This window comes from Sciurus vulgaris, assembly GCF_902686455.1.
Source record: "Sciurus vulgaris genome assembly, chromosome: 14".
Taxonomy (NCBI): Eukaryota; Metazoa; Chordata; class Mammalia; order Rodentia; family Sciuridae; genus Sciurus; species Sciurus vulgaris.
Window position 1 is genome coordinate 17,294,408 of NC_136475.1, and position 21,945 is coordinate 17,316,352.

General features: G+C 47.2%; 1 protein-coding gene across 8 annotated transcripts in view; it reads right to left on the reverse strand.

Moving 5' to 3' along the window:
- LOC306643813 (TBC1 domain family member 8-like) overlaps positions 1-21,613 on the reverse strand; it is an 87,890-nt gene extending 66,277 nt beyond the window's left edge. For 2 of the 8 annotated variants that reach the window (XM_079110107.1, XM_079110106.1), the window contains exons 1-5: positions 20,997-21,335; positions 13,676-13,831; positions 8,240-8,354; positions 5,973-6,128; positions 1,885-2,118 (exon numbers count right to left, since the gene is read on the reverse strand). In XM_079110107.1, coding sequence (XP_078966233.1) covers positions 1,885-2,118; positions 5,973-6,102 — 364 coding nt within the window. In that variant the 5' untranslated portion in view covers positions 6,103-6,128; positions 8,240-8,354; positions 13,676-13,831; positions 20,997-21,335. Of the gene's footprint in view, positions 1-1,289; positions 2,119-5,972; positions 6,129-8,239; positions 8,355-12,838; positions 13,077-13,596; positions 13,832-20,996 lie in introns of those variants that run through there. The other 6 variants (XM_079110110.1, XM_079110109.1, XM_079110111.1 and 3 more) reach the window with 5 other exon arrangements.
- Between the last annotated feature and the right edge of the window lie 332 nt (positions 21,614-21,945).

Genomic DNA, 21,945 nt, shown 5'->3' on the forward strand with positions numbered 1-21,945 from the left:
AAGCACCATCCATCTTCCATAAGAACGACCACGTATCAGAGGTGACCCAACGCCACATGGAGGTCAATTTGGGAAAAAAGAAAAAAGGAAACCTACAAAGAGTATTTTTTTTTGGGTGTGTGTGTGCCTTTTGTGGCAACATGTGACCAGTCTGAACTACATGCGCACAGCTGGAAGGGATGGGAAGTCATTCTGAATACGTGAAAACCCTAAACGTGCTGCTGTTCAAGGACCACCACTGAGAAAGATGCACCCCCACCAGCAGTCAGAAGAAAGTGCATGTGTTAAGGAGGAAGAGATCTGCCGTTTTCAAAATGACTTTCTTTGTATTAGCACTGAACACTAGACCTCATGGCTCTGAATGAATTCACTGCAGGTTCAGTCAGCCTTATTCAAAATGCTTGGGACCAGAAGAGTTACAAATTTCAGTTTTTCAGATTTTACAAGATCTATGTAAACTTTAGCAGTTGAGCATCCCTAATTCAAAAAATCTAAATAAAAACTGCTCCGAAATTCAGTTACACAACAAGAGTTTCAGATGCTGAGGTACTAAACTGCCTCAAGAGCAAAGGCATTACAGCTATGGTTTACTCATCTCCTTGGGTATTTTAAAGAAACGTCAATCGAGAAAAAAAAATATAGGAATGTAAAACAGATAAAGAATTTTAAAGTAAAAGACTAAGGCTGTTTTTAAAATGAAACAGAATTATATGATTTGGCTATTCCACTTCTGGGTAAAAACACTGGATAGAATCGAAAGCAGGAGTCAGAGAAATTAGTGTGCCCAGTTCACGAAAGCATTGTTCACAATAGCCAGAAGGTGAAAGCAAACTAAGCGTGCACGGACAGACGAGTGGATAAACACAGTGGGGTATGTACATACGATGGATTATGATTCAGCCCTGAAAAGGAAGGACATTCTGACACATGCTGTGACAGAGATGAACATTGACCACATTATATTAAGTGAAATAAGCCCAAGGCAAAACACTGAGTGTTGTCTACTTATGTGAGGGATCCAGCTGATTCCACAGAGACAGCAGAATGGCGATTGTCAGGCAAGGTTGAACAGGGTGGTAGTGTCTAGTAGGTAGACTTTTAATCAAGTCAGAAGAGTTCTGGAATGGGCAGTGAGGATGGTCATGTATCAGTGTGAACGTACTTAATGCCACTGAACTGCATGCCTGAAAATGGTGCGGTCTGTGTTATATGAATTTCACAGTAAATTAAAAAAAATCTGTTTAATGACTAGTAGTATTTGATCAGTCTTGATTTTGTAAGTATGTCAAAAATTGAATCCAGGACAGTACTCTGTGGTCTCTCATAGGATCTTTCAATAATGGTTTACCTTGACATCAGAGCTGTGGTAAGTTACCCACTTATGATCTGCAAACCTGAAATCAAAGTCCAGCTCAAACACCGTGTTTGAACTTCAGATGATAAAGCTGAATTCCTTAGTGACATTGCAAGCAACTACCCTGACAGTCTCCATGACTGGTGTCGCCATGGGCCAAATTATACAAAATACTTACTCTATTGATGACAAAGGTATTGAAGTCAGTTTGGCTGCCCTGAAAATATTTTCTACCATGTGATTTAAGATGAAAAGATGAGGACTTGGTGTAGCTCGGTGGTAGAGCCCTGGTCTAGCATGCATAAGGACCTGGGTTCAACCCCAGCACCACCAGAAAACCAAAACAAGGTTTCTATACAAATACCACGCCATTTTATGAAAGAAACTTGAGCATTCATGGGGTTTGCTATGCACACAGGCCCTCGAACCCATGCCCAGGGACACAGCGAAGACCTCACAACCAAAAGGTGCTAAGCAAAGCACATGAAAAGGTCAAGCAGCTGAGGGACACCATGGGACTGAAGCTCTACCTCTTGGTGATCTGGCTTGGCTCCTGCACATCTGGCTCCAGACCTCATTATCCAGCAGCCTCCGCAGCATCACATCTACCAGCTGCTCCATGATCTTCAAGACAGCATCCGGGATCAGAAACATGGAGGAGTCACGCTCCTTATTCTGCGTGGTGATCTGGATGGTGTCCGCCACAAAGATGTTGGATGTCCTTTCCAATTTCTGGATATCAACCCAAGGGATTACAAGTTGAACTGAAAGAGAAAAGATGCAAATTCACATCCCCCATAAAGTGGGAGCCAAACTTCAAGCATCAGTAAATAACAATCCAAAGTTCTATTTGTTTCTTTTAAGCTAAAATGCAAAAGTCTCAAAGCCTGTGCAGGGGAAGAGTACACAACTGCCTGACAGCTGCTGGTGAAAGCCAACTCATGGGCCAAGGGTTTTCTTAAAGATTGAAGGGTCATCTCCCAGGTTGCTGGCTACTGCATACTTTCAAGGACCATCATTTTGCAATCCAACAGCATACATGTTCAAGAACATTTCAACACTCATGCAAAAGTTTCTGAATCACACAAAATCTACTTTCAAAAACAGCACTCACACATCGAGGTAGAGTGTGCAAGAGGGTTATTCACTTCTCGTTTACAGAAGCGGGCTGAGCATCGAGTCTGTGTCACATGACTCTTATTATGCTTAGAAGACACTACAAACAGATTCTATGAAATGTTAAGGTAATACAGTACAGTCAGGCACAGCGTATGTGCACCTCCCAGCTACCTGCAAGCCTGAGGCAGGTGGCTGTCTTGATCCCAGGGTTTTAGGTCCAGCCTGGGCAACAAAGCAAGACTTTCACTTTAGGAAAAGAAAGCAGGTGCTGGGACACAGCTCAGTAGCAGAGCACTGGCCTAACATGTGTGAAGCTTGGCTTTGATTCCCAGCACTGCCAGAAAGACAGCCAGGTGCTGTGGCACACGCCTTTAGTGCCAGTGACCCAGGAGGCTGGAGGATCCCTCCTTGCTAAGGAGATAATTTGGCTAGTCCTTGTCTCAAAAGGCAAGGTTGGGGTGGGGGGCGGGGCTCAACATTAAGAGCTCTGGCTTCAATCCTCAGTAATACTGCTACTAATAAAGATAATGTAAAATAGTGCAGGTCATACCTTTTTAAACAAACATAACAAACATGCTAGTCCCAGATTTTTGTGGAGGGGTGTACCAGGGATTAAAGTCAGGGGCACTTGGCTACCTAGCCTCATCCCCAGCCCAATTTTGTATTTAGAGACAGGTCTCACTGAGTTGCTTAGTGCCTCGCCTTTGCTGAGGCTGCCTTTCAACTTGCTATCCTTCTGTCTCAGTCTCCTGGGACGCTGGAATTACAGGCGTGCGACACAATACCCATCCGAGAATTACTGTGGATATGGTGAAAGGCAGTAGGCTAATGCAGAAGAAAACAGGAGAAGATAAAGTCATATCTGTTAGCCGATTCATCATACAGATAACAAGTGGAAAAACATGATTGAATGTTAGCAATAATTAATTTTTCCAAATATCATCATCCTAACACAATTAGGTTTAGTGACAATCCTTAGTGTCCAAAATTAAATCATTTCCTTTTCACATCAGAGAATGAATGTCATATTGTAACATTTCCTTACACTTATTTAGCGATAGCATTTTCGATGCCTTTAGAATTGTAAACAGCCTCATTTCTATGTCAGGCTTGGGACTACTCTTTTCCACCTATGCCAGCTCTTCTGCCCACACTGGTTTCATCTACACTGCCTCCTTGAGTTCATTAAGTGACTGCTCTATGAAAAACCCTTCACTTAAGCAGCACAAATAGGAAAAACTAACCTACAAGCAAATAAGTAATACCAACTTGGCCAAACCCAGCCCAGAAACAGACATGGCGTACATTAAAGGGGACAAGGAAGGCGTGGTGGACGTGACCAATCTGAACCGGGGTTTGAAGGACAAACAGGAGTTTCTAAAGAGGCTAAGGACAGAAGGAAAAGCAGGGTGTTCATTTGGAAAAGCATTTCAGAAAGAAGGATGGCCAAGGATAGGCCGGGGCCCATTCCAAGCAAGGTCAGGAGAGGACTGGGCACACAGGGCGGGGTGCTGAGGCATCAGAACAGAGGCTGGTGAGACTGAAAGAGAAAACAGCATGTGCAGGAGGCTGGCCACAGCACACATTCAGCAGGAGGCCTCCCACTGGCTGCACTTGGAGAATAAATGAAGAAAACCACACATACGTGTGCGTCTCCCGTGCCACCCAGCACGGGATCTTGAAATGGCTTCTGAAAATGCTGTCAATGGCAATGGCTTTTGAAACCTTGAACACACAACGGACACGTGTGGCCTTGCTTTTCCTGTGAGAATGCCAGTACTGAGGACAGTGCCCACTGCTGTTGCGATGTCATAAATTCTTTCTGGATTTGAAGTGGACCCAGGTAAAGCGTTCTGCATATACAACAGTCATGATGTTCAAGGACAGGTGTTTTAAAAGATGTCCTTCTACATTAAGAAGCACAAGTACATGCTACTCCTTTAGAAATATTCACCCATCAGATATGATACTGTATCTTCAACATGATCTATGATAGTAAAAGGTCGTGACTAGCTATTTAAATAAGTTACACAGATATGCAGAAGCAGAGGTGGTTGATACTGATGTACAGCCAGCCTTGGCGGGGCACCCGGACCTTACAGCAGCAGTAGGTGACCACCTTCTGTGACTCGAGGAGGACGAACCTGGCCTCCAATGTCACCGCCACTTCTCAGAACTTCTTGGGCTCCCCTTCCTGCTCAGCAAGCCTGCTGCTGCTCTCTTAAGCAATCAGACCCTGACACAGAAGAGACAGGGCCTTCATCCAGGGAGCTGGGCAAAAGGAAGAAAGAGAGCACAAGGGACAGGAAGCAGAAAGGACAGATGCACCCAGGCACTGGAGGAATCTCTGTTGCTTCAACGACAACCACCCCTGACCAGTACCCTGAAACAGCCACAGCCAGAGGGGGAAAAAAAGGCAGAGATCGATTAACCATCACAAGGTTGCAAAACACAAGGAAAAGTCTCTCGGTCACTTACTGACCACGAAGCTGTGGCTGAATCAGCTGACTTCTTAGGTTTTGAGAATTTTAATTCACAATTATTTTCCAAATCCTCCCTACACTCATGCTACAGTTTGGATCTTCAATGTCCCCCCAAGGTCCATGTGTTAAAGGCCTGATTCCCAGCTAGTGTATTGGGAGGTGATGGAACTGCACAAGGTGGGGTCTGGCGGGCCCTTGAAGAACACAGTGGGACCCCAGCCCCTTCCTCTCTGCTCCCTGGCTCACCAAGAAGTGAATATGTTTCCTCTGCCATAAGCGGCTGCCGTGATGTGCTGTCCCATCACAGGCTCACGAGCAAGGGGGCCGACCAGTCACAGACTGGAGCCTCCAGAACTGGGAGCCAAACCAACCTTCCCTAAGTCAGTCTCTCAGGTGTTTGTGACAGCGATGAAAAGTGAACCAACACAAGAGATGTGAAACCCAGTGACTGGCTCTGGTGTGGGAACTCACATCAGCCCCGAGGAACTATGTAACTAGGACCTAAGAGTCTCTTTAAAACACGAACATGTCTTCATTAGGTTCACAAAGGTCCGTATAAAGCCAACTGCAGGATCTGGAGAAGACTAATGCCGTGCACCACCGGCCACTCTGTACTTGTTGAAGGTGGAAGGGAGGACCCTGGCCAAGCTTCCAGAGGCCAGAAGTACTCCTAAACCCCTGGGTGTGCAGGAGACAGCAGAGGGCACAATCTGACACAGCAACTCTCTTGCCAAACACCACCAACAAGAAGGGAACTCTGTGATCTGCGGTGGTGACAGAAGTGTCTAGAATAAAAGCTGTGGCCCATTTCTCAAGGGTGACAGTCTGTTGTTACCTGTCCTTTTCTTTTTATTAACATTTTCATTTGTGTTTTATATGACTGCCTTATGAGAGCTTCTTAAGATGAGTCGGTTTTCTCGGGGGTGTTACCAAATCCTCTCTGTATAAGTCCTTTTAGAAATGAAACCTGGGCACTCAAGTTAAAATAATCTAATCATAATTACCATAAAATAAACCTGAGTGCTGGTGAAGTTTACTGTTTTCTTCCTTATTTATCAGGCTCTGGAGCCGACTGGCATGGCTGAGAACAGGATTTAGTGGCTCCAAGCAGACGTGATGGTGGCCATAGGGCCTCCCAACTGTCATGGCTGCATGTCTGGTCCCAGGAAGAGCTGAAGCAGAGGGATTTGTAAGTTTTATGGAGCAGCCAAGTGTCCAGGAAAGGTCCAACTCTCACACTCTGTGGATCTGGCCCAAGGAGTGGGGAGAACAAATGCCACCATGTGCTCTCGCTCCCCAGCACTGCCTCCTCAGGTTTCCTTTCTTCCTTCCTTTTTTTAGGACATACTAGCTTGAAGTAACACGGATCAAAACTGTCACCCCCAAACATGCCACTTCAGCATAAGGATAACTTTTAGCCAAAGATAATCGAGAAACAAAAAAGACAGGGTACCAGAAAGACTGTCTGCCCTGCCCCATCTGCCTCGATTCAGGGAAGACTCTCCATCTGCACAGGCGTGTCCCCCTGTCCTGGGAAGACATTTGACAACTAGATCTCCGCAGCATGAGGGGCTAACACAGCCTCACAGAAACAGCCCTCCCCTGCCATTAGTTTCCCCCATTTTTACCTCCCCGACCCTGCGACACCCCAGAAGATGGCCCCTTTTCCTGTCACTTCAGTCCTCAGTCAACTGGTTGCTTTCCCTTAAGGTGCTGTGCAAGGTCGATTCTAACCACCCTACCAGTTACAAGGCTGAGTTTCTGCCACGTGTATACACTCTGCATGCATTCAAATCAACTCTTTCTCTGTTGCTCATCTGCTGTATTGCAATGTCATCTCCAGGGCCTCAACCACAGAACCTAGGGAGAGGACATTTTTCCTTCTCCTACACAAGGGATTCAAGAAGCAGCATAGCAGAAATCAATTTCCTTCCTCCCAAGTGAGGAAGGTCAAGTGTTGCTGATGCTCAGTCCCATCTGACACAGGACACTGAGGCACAGACCATCGGCAAGGATGAGGGGTGTCCCGAGAGCTGTGTGTGTCTTTTACCATAGCCCAGGTCAGCTCTGACCCCACACGTAAGAGGTCATGCCCTGGCTGCCAAGCACTGGATGGCCTCGGTCATCCCTGCTCTTCACTCCTCCTGCTCACATCCCCCAGTCCCCAAAAGGAAAAGAGTGCTTCTCTTTCTTCCTCTAAAACCAAAAATTCAGTTTGACACCCTTACTAAAAGCTGGAACTCTTCAGATTTGTTTCTAAGAAAAAAAAAATCCATGGTCTGGGAGATTCACCACGTTTCTATCAGTGCATTCTACTTATACACAGTAGTGGGGTTCACTCTGACGTCATCATACAGGCATGGAATAGAATGAGCTCCATTTCCCTCCCCTGGGCTTCCTACTTTAGTGGGCTCTCTCCTACGTATTTGGTTTTTAATTGGTGCTTTATAGGCATACATCAAAGGTGAAATTCACTGTCGTATATTCATGTATGTATATAGCACTATTTTGATAATTTCTGCCCACATTTGGGGATCCTTTGAATAGAGGAAATGGACTGAGAGGGAGGCAGGAGGAAGAAAAACAAGGAGAAATGGTGGAATGGTTTGGGGAGGTTTTATCCCAAGGGAAGAAAACTGTACTGCAGGCTTATGTGTTCAAGTGTATAAGGAGAGTTCACTGTAAACGAGGAAACATGTCCCTCCCCAACAGGATCTTAAAGCACCAATCACCATCATGTCCTTGCAAGGAGACCAGTTACGGAACAATGTAAGTGGCAGGACGTATGGACACATACCTCCCAAGATTCCTCTCCTGCCTCCTCAGACCTTAACTGGCTGTAACTCCATTTAAATAACATCTGTGGAACAAACATCCTCTATTAGTGGGACCAGAGCACTAGGTCCAACGTGGTGAGAAATGTTACAGCTAAAGAAAAAATGACTCAGGAGTAACTAATTCGAGGAAGACAATAACATGTTGCTTTGAAAAAACAGAAATCTTAACATTATGGTATCCCACGACAAAAAAAAAAGGATGATTATATCTGTAAAAGATTACAGGAATTAGGCCTGAGGATGAAGCACCACCCCTTTTTGTCCTAAATTTCAGGTGTATCTTTATGTGCTGCAAAGACTGACAGGTGACAAACTGAACTAATTTGGTTTGCGCATTAATCCAAAAAGTGTAATCAGACTGGTGAAGACTGTGGGTATGTGGCAGGGTTTGAAATGTCATGAAGAGTTACCCGAGATGGGGGAAAGGTCAAGATCAAAGGGCCTACCTTCCCCTTCCCCTTGACAAAGCTGGCCATGTCGTCTTTATAATCAATCACAGAGTACGGAGGAGATTCTGTCCCAGCCAGTTCCAGTGCTGGTTGATTTCCTCTAATGTGGCACCTGGTCAGAGTAGAAAGAGAGAGAGTGAAAAACAAGAGTCATCGTTTTGCCAACATTAAGTGCCTGTATTAATGTTCCGCAAATGTCGCGTACCAGGGTTCTCACACCCCCAGCCACCGTTTGTCACTGAAAGCTGGTACTCTCCACTGGTGTCAGGGTCTCTCCCGCCACTGCACTGGGACTTACAAACTTCAGTCCCACGGCCACTTAGGCCATCTCACCAAGCAGGAAAGCCTTGCAACTGTCCTGTGACCACCCTGCACACCTTGATCATGTGCAGAGCACCTACCTCTCAAGTGTCAGAAGCATTTGCAATGGTACAGCTGTTCCAGCGTGGAACACGGCCCAAGTGGCAGACGATTCTCAACAGTCTCACTTAGTGTCTCCCGTGAGAAGAGAGGCCCGTGGAGAAGTACCAAAGTCACGTTCACAGGGAAAGAACCTCCTGGGAAGGTCCTCACAGGGATGTTGTCGCTGCAACAGGCACTGGTCAACCGACAAGCAACAGCCAGGAATTTCACAGGTTTACAAATGGACACTTCATATCATTTACAGCAGTATCTCTAAAAACTATAAGATCAGGTTCACATTGAAATACACAATAGCATGAAGTCAACTACGGTAAGTTAATTCCTTTCAAAGGCAACTAAGAAACTTCTCCATATTTTTGGAGCTTTGAGCAACACCATTAACCAAAGGCACGATCATTTCAGTCATCTCTTTCTCTACAAGGAGGTTCCTAGTCATCACTATTGCATGATGGCTACTCCAGCATAGGAGAGCACGTGCCCAGCTCCCAGTGCAGGGTCCTGCACATAGCAGACGCTCAGTGAAGCGCTCAGTAAAGCAAGCACAATCCTGGACAAGAAAAGGCATGTGAGGACCAGGCAGTGTGGCTCAGCTGGATTTTCAAATGGAACATGGGACATATTCTAAACTCAGACAAGTTAAAGGATACCAGACAATAGTACACAATAACTTAGCCACTGTAAGGCACAAAGGCCACTAGAGTCATAACACCCAAATGCCACTTCCTTTCCCACTCTATCCCACCTGCAACCTTCCTCTCCTACACTACAGATTCATGTGAATATCGTGTAACACAGGTTGAGCAACCCAATCTGGAAATCCAAATTCGGAAATGTTCCAAAGTCTGCAACTTTGCAGTTCCAATACCATGTCACAGGTGGAAAACCCCATACCTGATATCTGGTTCAAAGGACACAAACTACTTCATGTAGAGGACTGAAAATACTATATAAACGTACCTTCCCGCTATGGGCACAAGGTGCATATGAAACAAATGAATTTCATGTTTCAGTTGGGCAGCATGGCATTATGTACATGCAAATATCCCATCATCCTACAGAATCCAAAACTCTTCTGGTCCCCAGGATTTTGAATAAGGGATATGCAACCTGTACCTCACAGGGAAAGGGCCAGAAGGCTCACTCTCAACTTGCAGGTTAAGGTCTGTGAGAAAGAAGAACATCTGTATTAGGACTGCTCTTCTGAGTGGGCACTTGGGATGGAATTAAAAGAAGTACCCAGAAGTACCTCATAAGGAGAAAGAAAAGCTCAAGACAATAGAACTTGGTTCCTTGTGATCTCCCGACGCTGGGGCACAGGATAGCCTAAGGTGACATATTTGGGTCATCACCAAAGCCAGTCTGTCAGCACTGGGAGGCTGTCCCTGTCTCTCTCCACCTCACGTTTCCATTCCCAGGTAACCAAGAGGACGTGACCAGAGGAGACCTTCTCACATCCCATCTTGCTCTTTAAGAATCCAGAAGCCTAAGCAGCAACTCACTTGAAACTTAGAAGGAGCTACCACTGGGGTGGTGGTCAGGATCTTCTTCAACTACTAGGTAAGCTTTCTTCAAACTACTGTAGGTTGCTCCTCAATATCTGTAAGGGATGGGTTTTCGAACCCTTCAAAGATACCAGAATCCAAGGATGGCCAGGCTCCTAAGATGAAATGGTATGTAGTATTGATGTATAACCTGGGCCCATCCGCCCGTACACTTCCAGTTATCTCTAGATTACTCATTAACCTCATACAATGTAAATGATACATAAACAGCTGTTATACTATCTTATGTGGGGAATGATGACAAGAACAGGAAACTACATGTTGAGTAGAGAAGCAATTTTTTTCTGAATACTTATGATACGCAGTTGATTGACTCTGCAGACGCTGAACCCCAGATACCCAGGCTGAGGACACATACCACCTCCCACTATGCAGACACGCTCCTGCACACCACGTCACAATCACGTCTCCTCTGCTTCAACATCCTGCACACCAGCCCGTGAACTCCAGCTCCTGACCCTCCCATGACAATACAGCTCCTTCCTTTTTCCCTATTTTCCTGTTTCTCTCATTTGCCTCCAGGCCATGCCACAGATCTTCCTAGCAATGGGAAAACTCTGCACTTAGGCTGCTACAAGCAAATCCAAAACTACTTTGAAGATCAGAAATCCAAACTCAGGTCTGTAAAGGCATGAGTGTTATTATCTCTACAAAAGGTCTGGCGAGTTTTTCAGAGTCTTTCAACCTTCAGCCATGTTCCATGGAAGACTCCTCTCCTAGCTGTGCCTCTAAATCCTCTTTTGGGAATCAGAAAAGATAGTCCAACCAAGCCTTCAATCTACAGCAACAGGAATCAAATGACTACATAAGCAAATCCATTCTTGGAATGATTCTAAGCAGAGAACTCAAACTCCTGCAGTTCCTGCCAATGTTATTTCTGCTTCCTGGAAAACAGGCAGAGACAACAAGGTGCTTAGTGCTCGGGTCATGGTGAAGAAACAGCGAGTGTTTCCACAACACAGCAATACCACTGAGAACCAGCTACGTCTCACATGGGAACTTGTAAGTCCTGCCATGGCCTGAACTTCTCAAAAGCAGAACAGGACCACGACTAACCGAGACCACCAGGCACACAGAACCAGGGGCAAAGCCTCCGTGTCCTCCCAGGGCCCCCAGAGAATTTGTCACGGCTTAGGGTCAATTCAGCAGGGTTCGGGTCCTCTCATCACTCCTGCTCCTCTCCACCTTCTTCCCCTGGCCCCAAACTGAGTGGAGATTACCTCCTGGTATTCGGCCCTCCTGCTTCCATGTACAGTGTCCTTAACTCTACTCACGGGACAACCATTATGTATGATTCTAAAACGTAGGCAGAAGTACAATGAAGTCTCGTCCAGTCTTAACAAGGAAGGAAATTCTGACACATACAGCAACATGGATGAAACTTGAAGACTGTGCCAAGTGAGCTGAGCCAGTCACAGGATAAGGCAGTATGAGTCCACCATATGAGGTTCCTTGTCAAATGTAGAGGCAGGAAGTGCAATGGCAGCTGCCAGGGGAGAGGGGAGCAGAGACTTTAATGGGTGCAGAGATTCAGTTTGAGAACTTGAGGAGTGTTCTGGAGATGGATGGAGGTGATGCCTATATGTCATTGTGAAAGTACTTTATGCAACTAACTAAAAATAATTAGAATAGTAAATTTTGTATTGTACCATTGAGAAGAAAAATTTGTGTTGAAAGCAAAAAATACAACCTCTATCGTGAAGTTGTCTGACTATTCATGAGTAGGCCTGTGCCCTGTCTTTTCACAAAGGACCCAAGAAATCTTAATTGTGACTACACATGCTCCTCAACTGACAAGAGGGTTGCATCCTAATAAACTCATTGTAAGATTGAGATTGCTATCAAAAAAACCTGTGTTTAATACCTAATCCACCAAGCATCACAGCTTAGCCTAAGCTCCTATCAACACGTTCAGAACACACCCATTACCCTGCAGTTGGGCAAAACCATCCAATACAAAGCCTATGTATTATAAAGTGTTGAAGAGCTCACGTAATTTATTGCATACTATGCTGAAGTGCAAAGTCCAAGGTTTGTATGGCTATGCTTCCACATGACCGAGAAGTCCAAAAATCATGAAGTCTGACCACGGAAAGTCAGGGGGCCACCTGGACACGTCACATTCCTTTGCCTTACAAATCTTCAACAAGGGGCCTCGGTCACCTTCTTTGCATGCTTCCCCGCTATCTACCCACCATGCTTTACTGGGCACTGACAACATGCCCAATGCTGTCCTGGGCACAGGAGGGATAGCAGCCAGAGAGACACTGGAACTTTCATTTCCATGAGGGAGGCAGAAAAAAAGTGTGACCTGAGCGCCACCAGGGAGTCAGCACAATGGATGTCTGAGCTCTAGCCTGAAGGACTGGGCATGCTCCTCTGTCTACAACCCCAAGCCACTCAGTCAATGCTCACGACTTCTCTCTCTGCCTAAAGCGAGGCACCTTTACAAGCCTGGAGAGATTTTGGTCCATGTGAAATTAAAATAGTAATAATAACTTGTCTCCCTTCCAACCTGTTATCCACATATCTTTTGCCAAATAACACCGTTCAACCATGAAATGGTTTAACTCTGTCTTCCATCTTGTTTAAAAGAAAAAAAGTACTCTTAGAGGCCCCCCTCTCCTTCCCTGTCCTGTTACACAGGAGCCTGGAAAAGTCAGGGATCCTCCTCACAGGCCGCTCTTCCCATTCCTACTCTTGAGCTGGTTCCATCCAGGGCCTTTCCTACCCTTTTTCTTTCTACTTCATTGGACACCCACAATCCTGGGCAGGGATCCTTTCTCAATGCTCAGCACACAACGAAGTATGAGGGCGAGTCAACGACATGCAAGACGCCCAAGTAATGCCTGCACAAGTACAAGTATCTCAGTCAACAGCACAATCCCCACACCAGAACATACCCATGCCTCCCATCCTCACTCCCCACGAGAGAACCCTGAAAAGAACAATTCACTACTCAGGACCTTCTGAGGGCAGGACAATGGTAGAAAACAAGCCACTGGCAATCCTGACCTGTGTCAGCACAAGGAAAACTTCCTCAGCACCCGGCAGCCCAGTGATGCAGTCTCTTGGTACAGACATGAAACACGGGGCGGAGACTGCCCAAGTCGGACACAGCCCTTGCACTTTGCCCCTGGCTATTACCACACATGCACACACCTGGGAAAACCCTGTTAATCACACAACAAGACCATAAAGGAAACGGCCACTTCATACCCAACAACATGTGAGTGCCCTGAACACACCCCTCAGAAGCCTGGCTCACTCATGCTCACAGCTCAGTGTGCTTCTGATCACTAAGAAAGAGACAGACATGTGGAGGAGAGCCAGAGCTCTTGAAAGCATGTGAGGCTCCCTGGGCGTTACCTGCAGGCTCACCAACAAGCAGATGCTCCGCATGCTCAGACCTCAGGGCCTGGAACATTCCAACCGGAACAAGACTCACCAGTGGCTATGGCCCAGTGAACGTCACATCCATCCAGGAACTCTCCACATGCTATGGCAGAGTACACCTGTGAGCCGGGAACTTGAAGCAGAACTCAAAAGGGAGCGACCTCGGTGTTGGAATCCAGCACTGCCTCCAGAGCACCCACCGGGCCACCTGCAATGCAAAACAGAAGCAAACACACCTGTGAGCTCAGGGACGGGCAGACCCGCAGCCAGTGTGCAGCTGCCACGCCTACATGCGGAGGCAGCATGGTCACTGGTGAGAGCCCAGGCACTGCTCCGACACCCTGCACAGTCAGAGCTCCATGGGGCCCAGAGCTCTAGCTCCTCACACCCATTTCCCCAGCATCTGCTGTTGGAGTCAGACTGCCCGATTGGAACCCCAGCTCTACCACTTTCAAGCTGTGTGGCCTTAGGAAAGTTACCTGATTTCTCTGTGCCCTGGTCTCTTTGGAAGATAAAGCAACCACGATATGCCTCCAAGGGTAATTATGGAAATTACATCAACATTCAAAGTACCTAGACTATTGCCAGACCCTTCAAGCACCAGGTAAGTGTTGCCTGTTAGGATCCTCATCATATTCACATCTCACATGGAAGAATAATCCCTTTCCACTCCAGAAAGGTACCCTGAGAAATAAGACAACACATCCAAGACCCCGCAGGACAGAAGGCACAGGTAGCAGGTGAAGGACTGGCATTCTGCTGTGATGACTGGCGTCCTGAATCAATGGCAGGGGAACAAACCACTCCCTCCTCCCTGGAGGAGCTGAAGCCCTCCACCTTCCTTTGCCCATGCTCCTTCACTACTAGGTCCCGAGAGGGCCCTGAGTGGCCTGAGGAGTTTATTTTGGTTTAAGACCCCAATGTTAAAGGAAGTTGAATCATTAAGCAGTACGTCACTAACCTGCCACCCCATCACCCCAGAGTGTGCAGCATGTTTCACACCAGCAGGGACGTGTGCTGACACAACAGCGCACCCCACAATTCAGAAAGTTAACGCTGGGACATTCCTACCCTCTGCTCCTCAGATCCCGCCAGTTTCTAGTGCCTCACAAACCCGTTCTAAGGGGACGAAAACACACCACAACTCGCAAATGCATGGGATGTATCCACTTGTTCCTCCCGCCTTGGCAGCAGGGCACTCTGTCACTGGACGGTCCTCATTTTCCCAGGCTGGCTGGGGCCTGCCCACATCAGAGAGGACTAGGGCACATCCACAGGAAAAGATCCAAATTCAAAACTACATATACGGGGCTTCCGGTTGGGGCTCAGTGGCACAAAACCTGCCTGGCATGTGGGAGGCACTGGGTTGCATCCTCAACACCCTATAAAAGTGAACAAATAAAATAAATGTCTATTAATATCCAAAATAAAATAAAAAAAAATGCTTGTATGGTTTCTACTGAACAGAGGTTGCTTTTGCACCACTGTAGAAACAAAGGCACTAATCCAGCCCACAGGAGTTGAGAACTGCTTGTCTTATGACTCTACCACATTGGACCTGTTCAAAGTCACCCACTGCCTTAAGCCGCCACATCTCTCCACACACCTTTGACTTTCGTGAGCTTGACAGTTTCAAAATTACTGGCTAGTTCTTCAGCAGCAAATCCCAGTTTTGGCTTGCCTGATGCTGATTAGATTCAGGTTAAAGTCTCTGGTCAGCCTCACAGAAGGAATTCTATGCATCACATCCTCTCAGGTGGACACAATTTCAACTTGTTCCACTCCTGGTAATGTTCACTTGGTCTCTTAAGTTAGTGGCTGCTTGGGCTCTGCACCATGAACTTACTCCTTTTTCCCTTGTAACTCATAAGCCTCCTAGAGAGAAATAATGAAGTTATATAAATTTCCCATTCCTCAAACTTTCAATTTATTCACTTTTATCAGTATGGTCTCATCTTTCCTGCTTTTCTTCAAAGAGTAAGAATTCATTACTATTATTTACTCGGATGATTTAATTGTCCCAGGTTTGGCAGGTAGGAATCCCTTCAAGCTGGGTTCTGTGTCCTTTGGACATGTACTCATGGTTTTTCATAGTCTCTGCCACAATAAAATATTCCAACATCGTCTCCTACTTTCCCTGCACCAGCCCTGAAATGGGACATTTTTCCCAGAAATTCTATTTCTTTTCATGAGGATTGCTACAAAAAAGCCACCTGGCATTCCAGTGGCTTGGGAGGCTGAGGCAGGAGGATTGTGGGTTCAACGACAGCCTCAGCAACTTAGCGAGGCCCTATGCAACTTAGCACAACAGTGGCTGAAAATAAAAAAATTAAAAGGGCTGGGGATGTGGATCAGTGGGTATGTGGCCCTAGGTTCCATCCCTGTTATAAAATAAAAATAAAAAGCTCATTGCTAACGGGGTCTGTGTATATACATATGACGCATGTATTTGCACACAGGCATACACATCTCTAATGCAATGTGTGTATGTATACATAGTCTACATACAGAAAAACTGAGTTCACACCGATGCCTCCTGCGACCCACTCCCCGTGTTCATTCTTACTTCTTTCCTTGTTCACAGCTCTCTTCTCCAACAGAGAAGCCCAGCCTCCACCACCCTTGATAGATTTACTTGCACATCAACCCTCTCTTGCTGCCAACCTCCACACCCAAGAGACACCTTCCTCACCCTGTGCAACCTCTTCCTAGATGACTGGCACCTACACCTCCCTCACCTGCCCTACGGGATGACTTTCCCCAGCAGAAGGAAGGACATGTGTGTTTTTATAGCAATGAGTCTTTGGCTAGTCCCCTGACCCTTTAAGGGTTTGTTATTTGGTGTCAGACGACGGAGTGGGGGCCAGGAAGGCTGTCCTGTCTGCTGGATGAAGGGCTGACACTTAATACAGAACCCACAGGCAGCTTAGGGGAGCTCAGTGGAAGAAAGCAGCAGGCTGGGGTAAAGGCACTTAAGGCTGTGTTTTCAAAGGACAGGTGAAATGCCATGTTTGTCTAGCAAAGATAAAAAATCCTGGTGGAGACACCGAGGAAGACTAGAACGGAGCCCATCCCAGGAGGCGCTTCTCAGACTTCTCGGACAGAACCCATGCAGACTTTGTAACAGCAGCCTGGGGGACTCTAGGTGACATGGAAAGAAGAGAACAGGGAGGGTGTGCAGCACCTGGACAGCCACAGAGGGTAACGAGTTTTGATGCAGAGTGGGGATTTCTCTCACGTGCTTCTGGAAAGGTCAGGTCTGTGTCAACCCGGACCCTTCAACTGGTGGGCAGGTGGGCAGGGCAGCTATCGAAAAGCCACAAGGGGACTTTCAGCTTCAGTTCCAGCATGCAAAGAGCTTGTGAAGCACCCCTCCCATGAATACCAGCAGAGGCCAAGCAGACTGCAAATCACAGGCTTTTCTTGGACTCATCGGAAAACCGAGGTCACGGGTCAAAACATAACCCCAAAGCTAAAGCGGCAGAAGTAATCTGAGGGGCACAGCTGGGACCTGCTCCCTCAGTGCTGAGGTCATGAACTGCAGGACACTTGAGTCCTGAGTCTGACAATGTGCGGGGGGCCTGACTGAAACAGAATAAGAAAGCCCTGGTGCTGCGATCTTAAGGGACCCCAAGGCAGCACAGGTGTTCTCACCAGAACCCCACCAGTTCCCACTGAAAGACCCCAGGGACACCTGCCCAGCTCTCTGGACAAGGGAAGAATAAGGCCATGCAGCATCCTCAGGGCCTCACCCCAGCTGGGGAAAGGCCATCTCTGGCTCCTGTGTCCCCTCTGGCTTTCCTGTCCCCACAGGGGTGGGAGGAAGTGGCTAGAAAACACTTGGGAAGGTCACAGGCCAGGGTCACACGTCCACTGATGACTGAGATTGATTGATGATTCTAGGACCCTCCCTCTTGCCAACAGCAAAAGCTCCAGGATAAATGAGAGCACATGACAGCTCAAAGAGCAGGGAGACTGGGAAGTTCTCAATCCAGGGACAGAGGGGAGACCCAACCAGGGACATGGAGGAATGTGAGGCCTTTGGTACCTTCAGCGACAGTAAACTGCAAAGAGCCAAGTCCCAGCAGAGTAGCAAAACACACAAGGAAGATGATTTCCTCACTTGTTATTATTTATATACACGTATAAATAATAAGGTGTTTATATACCATAATAAGTTCTTTTTATATATATATATATATAAACATGCCAGTAGGATTGTGAGTTCAACGACATATATAAACATGACTAAAAGATAAAGCATGCATCGGAATGACACACAAACATGATAGCTCTTGGTACTTTGAGAGAACTGTTAAAATAAGTGTGATTTATAGGTGAAGGGCTCTAAACAAAAGGTATAGAGTATGGAAGACTAGGTCATGAAAGCAGACAGATGGAAACTCTAAGACATGAAAAACAAAATAAATAAACAAAAATGAAGATTGCCCTTCATGGCTCATCAGTAGATGGGACGGTCAAGAAAACAATCAGTGAACTTGAAGACAGATCAACAGAAACCCCCAAACCCACTGAAAAGCCAAGAGAGAGACAGAGACACAGGAAGTACACAATATCTGACTGCTGGGGATAATTCCCAAAGATAGAAGGACCCCAAACTGGAAAAACAAGAGAAGAGGAAAGCAATCATGTGAAGAAATAATGACCAAGAATTTTCCAAAATTAATGACACAACCCAGATCATAGATCCAAGAAGTACAGAGAACACCATGCAGAAAATTACAAAAAAAAAAAAAAAAAAAAAACAAAGGAAAAATATTGACAAATCTACACTGAGGTATATCATATTCAAATTGCAGAAACAAAAAGAAAATCTTCAACGAAGTTGGGGTGTGAAGCAGACAGCCTAGGAAGAACACGATAATGATAGCAGGCTTCTCCAATCATGCAATCAAGGGAGTTGAAATAAGGTGTTAAAAGAAATGAATCACAAACCAATGAGTCTAAATGACGTGAGGATTTTTTTTGGGGGGGATACTTGGTATTGAATGTAGGGGTGCTCTACCACTGAACCACATCCCCAGTTGTTTTATTGTTTGTTTAGAGAGAGGGATTCAACAAATTGCTGAGGCTGACCTCAAAGTTGTGATCCTGCTGCCTCCTTCTACCAAATTGGTAGGATTACCAGCAAGGACCACCATGCCAGGCTGGGTCCAGAGAAATTATCCTTCAAAATTTAAAAAGAACGACTTTCTTGAAAAAGAACAGGAAATCCATTTCCAGCAAGCCTAACCATCAAATTCGTCAGAGAGAAAGAAAACACATACGTCAGTAGCTCTGAGCTACGTCAAGAGAAGTGTGTCTCAGAGGAAAGAAATGAGGGTAGATTCAAATTTCTTATTTTTCCTATTTCTAAATAATCTAAAAGAAATGTTTGAAGGGTTAACAAAAAAATTATTGAGTGATTACACTATGCAAATAAGTGAAATGGATGACAATGTCAGAAAAGATGAGACAGGATCTGGGAATACTAGTATATCTGCATCTCGGCCAAGCACGATGGTGCACACCTACAATCCCAGTGGCTCAGGAGGCTGAGGCAGGAGAATCACAAGTTTAAGGCCAGCCTCAGCAACTCTGCGACCTTGTCTCAAAATAAAGCTACAAATGGACTGGGGATATGGCACAGTGCTTGTGTCCCTGGGTTCAATCTCCAGTACTCGGGGGGGAAAAAAAAAGTCTACATTTCATGTGAAACAGCATAATATCTGAAGGTTGACACAGACTAATCTGGAAATTATGTTCCAAACCCGAAATATACTACAAATTCTTTTCAACCTATTATTGGCAAGCTAACAGATAAACGGCATCACCAAGCATTCAACTGCTAAAGAAGTCAGGAAAAGAGGTTCAAAAGAAAAAGAACAGAACAAGGAATAGAAAACAGTTACCAACCTGGTAGAGATTCATCTAACAATGCCAACAATCACTTTACATGTGAATGGCCTAAATACACCAACCAAAAACACTCAGGGATTTTCGGAATGAACTTAAGAAAAAGAAAAAAGGAAGAAAAGAAAACCAAGGCCCACAAGAAACCCATGTCACAGTCACACAAAGTAAAAGGAAAGGGGTGGGGCTAGGGATGCAGCTCAGTGTCAGAGTGCTTGCCTAGTATGCTCAACTCCCTGACTTCAATTGTTCACACCACAAAAAACTCCACCAGCAAACAGGATCCACCAACATATAAAAGAAATTATACCTCATGACCAAGTGGGACTTGCTCCAAGTATGCAACAATGGTCCAGCATTCGAAAATTCATCAATATAGAAGTGGGGGGGTCACAAAATTATTCCAATTGATAAGCAAAGCATTTGACAAAAATGGAATACCATTTCATGATTAAAGGAAAAACACATAGCAAATGAGGAATCAAGAACTTGTCTAACTTGATAATATCATTTACCTTCTCCCCCCAAACCCTACAATGAACATCATACTTACGAAGAAACTCAACACTTTCCTGATAACCAGGAACAAGGAAAAGACAACTTCTCCTATCACTCCTATTCAACATCACACCGAAAGATCCAGCTAATATGCTAAGACGAAAAGAGGAGACAGCAGGTATACAGACAGAGAGGAGAAATAAACCTCTGTTCAAGGACGACATGCTTTTCTTTAGAAAAATAAAGGAAAGAATCAAGAAAACTTAAGGAACTAAGAAGCACAGCAGAGCTGCAGGGCAGAAGGATAGCATGAGGACTGCTTTCCAACACTCCAGCAAAGGACGCTGTAACTTGGGCGTGGGGAGTAGACACCAATGACAAGCCAGAGAAACGCAGGAAGGAGAACAAACCCGAGGCAAGGCCATCCTGACACCGTGTCTCCCAAGAAATCGCCACCTGCCACTCAGCCCGGGGCTGGGAGCTGCAAGTCGACCACCCCCGCGAACCCCTTAGGGCTGAGGCCACCGCCCTCCTCGCCTACCGGCCACGCCGCCCTAGGATGAAGGAGCCGCTGCTCCTCTCGGTCACCCAGAGCTTCAGGGCGTCCTTCGGCAGCACCTCGTCGGGCCTGCTTCCCTTTCTTCCGGGGCCCCGCTTCACGTAGCCCGGGCCAAGGCCGCAGGTGGCCCAGCTCGTAGGGAGGAGGCGGCGGCTGTGCGGAAACGCAGACCGGCGGGTGCCCAGCGCTCGCACTTCCGCAAGCGCAGCGGGAGAAGCGTCCCGGCGAACCCCGCGCAGCCCGCCCGGCGGCCCAGGCAGCGTCCGCACCACCCCGAGCCCCTCTCAGCCCCGCAGGCTGCACAGGCGCCTCCCGGGTTTCCGGGTCCTAGCCCCCGGCTGGGAGCGGCGGGCGCGGCGGTCAGCTAGACCCCAGGCCCGGCCCACCCCCGCCACCCCCTTACGGTGAGGTGACCGATCCCCTCCCCGTGCCCGCGGCGCTGCTGTGGCAAGAAGTAGCCGCCGCTCCTCTGGGCCACCCAGAGCTTCAGGGTTCTTCACCAGCACCTCCTCGGGCTTGAGCCACATCCCGGGCGACCCGGCTGCACTGCGGGGAGCCGCTTCACATCGCCCGGCCACCAGCAGCACCGGGCCCAGTTCGCTCGGCAGGAGGCGGCGGGAGCCATAGCGCGGGAACCGCACACTCGCAGGTGCCCAGCGCTCGCAGTTCCCGGAGCGCAGTGGGAGGAGCTCGCCCCGCGCACCCCGCGCAGCCGCGCGCCGCCCCGCCCCCGTCCCGCCCAGCCTCGCGGCGGCCCCGCCCCAGGCCCCGCCCACCCCACCGACTCCCGCTGAGCCTTGGGGGGGCGGGTTTCTGCATCCCAGCGGCCCGAGTCATGGTTCCCAAGTGGAGGAAGGAGGTCCGATCCCGCTGCCAGGGCCCCTCCCTCCTGTGCCTGCACAGATGTGGGGGAGCGCCTGGGCAGCGGCGCGGCTTCAACCCCCCGGGTGGCGGCTCCTGGGACAGAGCTCAGGGTGGCGGGAGCCGCCCCCACACGCCTCATTCCAAGAGGTGGAGGAAGGACCCGGGGAATAGACGTTTTGCTCTCCAAGCTGCGGGTTGATCAGTCCAGAGCCCTTTACCTCGGGAAGGACAGAATGCACTAATGCAAACCAGTAAAGCAAGTGTGTTTGGGTTTTAAAGAACATTTTGGAGATCTCCCAAAAATAGCATGAAAAATAAAACAGTTATGTTCGGACTTGTTAGCACACTTTCTTAAATATTTATTTTAATTCACACATCATACTTTTCCATATTTATGGGGCACTGAATGACATTTCGTTACGTTTATACGATGGGTAATGAGCCTGTCAGGATAACTGGCATATCCATCACCTCAAACATCATTTCTT